We start from the raw sequence: 5,602 nt of genomic DNA, 5'->3' as shown, positions 1-5,602 counted from the left end.
TTTATATTCTTTGCTTCATTTAAAACAGAAAACCCATACTTTGTGCCAGTAGGCAAGATAATTTCAGCTTATTATAATAATATAAAATTAGCTTAATCTCTCATGTGACTGTGCTACAAAACAAGCAGTAGTTCACCACGTGATCAAAGGAGCAACCAAGTGAGCTATTATTAATAATAATGATAATAATACAATTTCATTGACATTTACAAGAACTTTGACAATGCCTTTCTGCAGCAAAATAGCATTGGTTGTTGCCGATAACTGTACTGTTGTCAATCATTGGAAACTTGTATAAATAATGCTACATAATTCTGTATATAATGTTCTCTGAGCAAACATTGCTGTTACGTAGAAAAATACAGTATCCGATTTGTACAATTGTGTTTTCTTGGACTATATGTGAACAAATTAAATTGACTTCCTTCGTGCAAAAGGAAAGTCCCTGAAATGTACGAGTCCAGGATTCATGGTGCTTACTGCGGAAGACAGAGCAATGCTGTCTTTCGTGCTGCAAAGACCTCCCTCAATACTGTAGGAGATGGAGTTGTAGTAGACAGAGTTGGTATGGCAGCCCATATGGTTGTGGTGCACAGGAGGGGGGCTGCCACAGGAAGCCAATTGGTAGCACATGCAGGAGAAGAGTGACCTCATACGGGACTCGGGCTTGGAGGGGCGTGGCTCTAGGGCGCCCTCCTGCTCCTCGGCCATTGGTGGGATCAAGTTGGTGTGGCTGGTGCCCTCCTCCATTGGCAGAAAGAGGGAGCTCCGGCTATGACCATCCTCCCCCATGGTCAGAGTGATCATATCCCTCTGTCTCCTCAGGGATGCCCGCTCCTCTGCATCGCGCCTCTCATCCTCCGTGTTCATGGTGAGGAAGCGCAAGACCACAAGGTTTAGGAAAGCCCCGATGACTGTCAGCCCAACCAGAATGTACATGAAGCTGAAGGTCACATATGAAGTCTTCTCTTGGAGGTCCTCCTTCTTCTGAAGGGCCACTAAGTCTCCAAAACCAATGGTGGTGAGTGTGATGAAGCAGAAGTAATACGCATGGAAGAACGTCCACCCTTCAAAGTGGGAAAAGGCGGCAGCTCCGATGCACAAGGTTCCAATGCAGGACAAGAAGCCCACCAAGACCATGTTTTCCATGGAGACCTCGGTCTTCCTCATGCGCAGGCACTCCTTAACTTTCTTTAGCAGGAAACGTACGAAAGTGTTCATTCTCTCACCAAGACTCTGGAACATCACAAGTGTCAAGGGTATGCCTAAGACTGCATAGAACATACAGAACAATTTTCCTGCATCCGTTCCAGGAGCCGAGTGTCCATAACCTGCAGAGGCACACAACCAGCAATGTTGGGGTGACTGATGAGCATCTATTTAATTAGCACTTTTGTCCAGTGCGACGTACAAATGAAGATCTGAGAGTAGGATCAGCCTGCATCTGTGGAGCAATTGGGGTTAAGGGCTTTCCTCAAGGGCCCAATGGTGCTATGAATGCTCAGGCAGCCAGAGGATTTAAACCAACAACCTTCTGGAAAGGGTGACACAGCCCTAACCTGTTGATCTACACATCACTTAATTTTTAGGCACGTGTATGCAGGATACATTTTTCATGTAATAATCAAGTATTAAATTGTACTGGTATTCGAAATTTCTATAGGACTGCTTTTAATTAATTATATTATTCGAAAAGCATGGCTTTGTTGATAAAAAAAAATAATGCAGTAAATTGCACCGTTTTAATTCAAATACTCAAATATCTAACGAGAAGTCCCTTCAGAAGAACCAAAAGTAAAAAGCGAAACTTACCTATTGTGGTAATGACGGTTATAGCAAAATAAAACGATCCCGCGAATTTCCACTGCCTGCCGGCCCGATGCGGTTCCGCTTGTAGGACTACCCGCTCTATTTCTTTGTAGTCGACCTCAGAAAATCGATATTTTTTCCTCATCTCGTTGCGCTTCTGTTCCAGGATTTTTTTCATGGAGCTCTCGGATTCGGATTCCAGCGCATCGAAGACAGCGGCGCCCACCAGAAGGTAGGAGAACATGCAGAGGATCAGAGAAACGGTGCGGACGTTCTGCTTCTTCATCGCAGCATAAGGCGGACTGGAACGGGACTGGAGAGGAGTTGGGCAGAAACAGGTGGCGCAATTTTGCTGCATCAGCGACGTGTGGAACTGTAAAACTGAGACAGGCTGGGAATTCAGCTGAAACTTGAGAAGATAAATGGAGATGGGTCGAATCTAAAAAATGCCACTTTCATATACAAATGTTTAAAATAAATAAAAGGACACATAGCTTTTAATATATGCGGGGTTACAAATGAAATACACTAAAGTAAACGAATTTATGTTTTATGTAGTTCATTATTCGGATGATATAATATGTTTATATTATATTATGTAATAATAAGCTTTGAGGTATTTTTAATCAGATAGGTCTATACATACAAACACATGTACATTTGTGCATATCATTAAATCATCGTGAACCCTAACGATGGAAGCAGGCCTTTATGCGGTTTATTTGTAGGCTTTTTCGCTAATTTTTCATTGATAAAATGTAAATGTCAAGCTTTCGACGTTTCATTAATTAGCGGTACACGTTACTCACACCCAGTAGTGAAGTTCCAGGTAAGCACCGAATGATTTATAACTAAAATTCTTTAACATTACTTTATTAGTACAAGAAAAGAAAGCAAGCCTGCAGACCACCAAAACATCACCTTTTGAGAGTGCGATTTAGAAGCTCCAGCGTTCCATAATAGGTAGATAAGTAAATACAAAGCCATTTTTTATAGCTGCTAATACAGACATGAGAAATCTGCTGGCCACTTGTCTTATCTGCAGGCTTCCAGAAGGCAGTTCATACTATCGTGAATTGTGTAACCATCGCCATCTGCCCCGGAGAGCCGAATCAGCAACAGACATTTCATCTTTTAGGTTTTAAATCCAGCGGTTCCCATTTACTGTGGAACTTTTAGTAAATAACATATAGCATATATGTTTACACCAAGGATGTGACACCTAGACGCAGAAGTATGAAAGGTTAAAGATGTATTTCAAAGAACCAATGCCACACTAACGGGCGCCGACTGGGCTGCTGGCCTTGGTGCTGAACATCTTCATCTGGGGGTTTTTTTTTTAGCACTCTGTCAATATTGAGTGAGAGCGGTCATGTGGTCACACATTAACTTCGCTTCTTCGAGTAGCCGAATGACGAAGGGGCGATTCTGCATTTATGTAACTCCCCAACTGCTTCCTAGCAGTGGCATGACCAGAAATGAAATCGCCGGTGGGCACAGAACAACAGTGGGTGGGCCACACAATCCAATATAGCACAACAGCATTTACAGTTCATTGCAGACGTGTTCTGCTATGTGTTGGCCTGTTTTGTCATCATCGTATTCGCATTCCGCTCTGTTCAATTTCTACAACAAGACACCATGAATAGAGACTGAATAAACGCACAACAGATGTAGGGACAGAGAAAACAGCTTCACACACACAGGCCGCTTAAAATATTAAGCAACAAAGCCAAGCCGTGTTCTATAATAAATCTGCAATGCCCAGCCATAGTCCATCGACACTGTAAAGTTCTGAAATCTCACTCCAACACAACAAGATATTTCTAATCTTCAATGATTTTATTGACCTTCAGTGGTAAACTGGTATTTATTGACTACCACAGCCATCGCTGCGCTCTGAAAATTTTGAAAACTACTGTAAAAAAGAAAATTTTAGGCCTACCTTTGATGTCTTCCTGGAGTCATATTAATCCATGATTTAAACATATTAGCTAACAATATATTTTATATTGAGGTTCAGGAACTTGTGTCCTGGTTCCAAGTTCCCGGGCCATCTCGAACTTCTGGAGTTCCTGAACACTTTTGTGTGTCGTTTACCCACTGCACTACTGGAACTGTAACCTTTATGCTAAATAAAAGCTCATAGGTGAAACGTCATACGTGTAATTTCATATGAAACTACACCGCCACAACAAAACAATGCAAGATCTTATTGGGGGGGGGGGGGGGGATCAATTGTGATCATAACTGGATACAGCATTTTATTTATATTTAATTTCTAGGACAAGCAACATGTTTATAATACATCATTAAATCAGTCTAGCAGATCGATCCTTCATTTTCCACAGAACAAAAAAATGTTGCAAATGTTCTCCCGCTAATAAAGAGCTGGCAAGTTTCACCATTAGACAAAAGTACGTCTATATATCACTTATCGATCAAATTTTCCGACACAGATATGTAGAAACGCAAACAAAAAGGTTTTCAATAATATATTAAATGCAACTGACATTCTACTTGCTCAATTTTTTCTCCATTCTATCTTTTTTCCCCGACACTTCCAAGTTAGCGCTGGTGCTTGTAGCAAGCCTTGGCTGTAAGCGCCTCCCCAGTAGCTCGGGTTCGTGTCTAGAGTAGGTATTGAAAATGTGGTCTGGAATGGCCTCTGAGGAACTACAGTCAGACTGAGTTCCTGTGGTGGGAACTCCGGAAAATAGTTCCTGCTGTGGAAAAGCAGCTAATAATAGCAGATTTGTGACAAAAAAAGCAGCTAATTTGACTGGGTGGGCCGAGGCAAAAAGTAGCTACGCCCATGCTTACTATAGTAGTATAACAAGTTCATTCTGGAAGGCAAATCAAAACAAACAAGGATGTCATTATAGTGTTTGTGATTGTGGTTTCTGATCGTAAAGTAAATGCACAGAGGATACCCTTTGGTATTTTGACATGATTAGTAGTAATCATACACACATAATCATAATCGAATACACATACACATATATATGTATATATGAATTTATGAATGTGTGTGCATATATATGTATGTGTGTGTGTTTCTGTGTGTGTGTGTATCCATCCATCCATGCATCCATCCATTTTCTATACCCATTTCTTCGGAGCCCATCCTGGAGGTGGCTACGGACTACGAGCAAGTTAATAAAAGCAAAACTTCCATATTAAAAGACCTGTCATCTTCATCATCAACCATGACCCACTAGCTCATCACATTGGTGTCAGAAGTGGGATTGCAAGTCATCGATTAAATTGACAAATGAATCTAAAAGCTGTAGCGGATCAAGACTGCAAGATGCTGTGGAAAAGAAGGAGTTGCGGCAGCTCAAAGGGGGCCCCCAGGAACTGAGCGCTATGCCTTTCCAGGGTGACCTGATGGGTATAGCAGACCTTGCCTACAGCACTGCCAACACCAGGCAGAAGAAAAAGGCCCAGCTCCACGGAAAGATAGCGGAAGCAGGACAGAGACTGCCAAGAAGCTTCCTTGCTACAGTGGGAAGGGGGCCTTGCAGCCTAACCTCACCCAGGTGCACCTCCAAGCGTGGCACAGCGACTAGCCCTCCACTGAAACAGTGATCCATCTAGCATATGGAAGGGGAGATACTGAAGGTCCTCCTGAACATGGCATTGAACAAACAGTGTGACTATGCTGCCCCGGTCACAATGCTAGAACACTGCATATTTGTAGCTGTCCAAAGACAGAAGAACAACACTCTGGATACGATCACTACTGGTGCCAGAACACTGGGACCCAGAAAGACTACTGCTTGCTACCTGA

General features: G+C 42.4%; 1 protein-coding gene across 1 annotated transcript; it reads right to left on the bottom strand.

Moving 5' to 3' along the window:
* Positions 1-372: 372 nt before the first annotated feature.
* Positions 373-2,142, bottom strand: kcnk15 (potassium channel, subfamily K, member 15). The gene is made up of 2 exons (XM_049017265.1): positions 1,813-2,142; positions 373-1,331 (listed from the first exon to the last, which is right to left on the bottom strand). The coding sequence occupies exons 1-2, from the start codon at positions 2,093-2,095 to the stop codon at positions 412-414; spliced, it is 1,203 nt and encodes a 400-aa protein (XP_048873222.1). The 5' UTR covers positions 2,096-2,142; the 3' UTR covers positions 373-411.
* Between the last annotated feature and the right edge of the window lie 3,460 nt (positions 2,143-5,602).

The sequence above is a fragment of the Brienomyrus brachyistius genome, chromosome 6 (assembly GCF_023856365.1).
Source record: "Brienomyrus brachyistius isolate T26 chromosome 6, BBRACH_0.4, whole genome shotgun sequence".
Classification (NCBI taxonomy): Eukaryota; Metazoa; Chordata; class Actinopteri; order Osteoglossiformes; family Mormyridae; genus Brienomyrus; species Brienomyrus brachyistius.
Note: the sequence above shows the minus strand (reverse complement) of the source record. Positions and strands in the feature narration are given on the sequence as shown.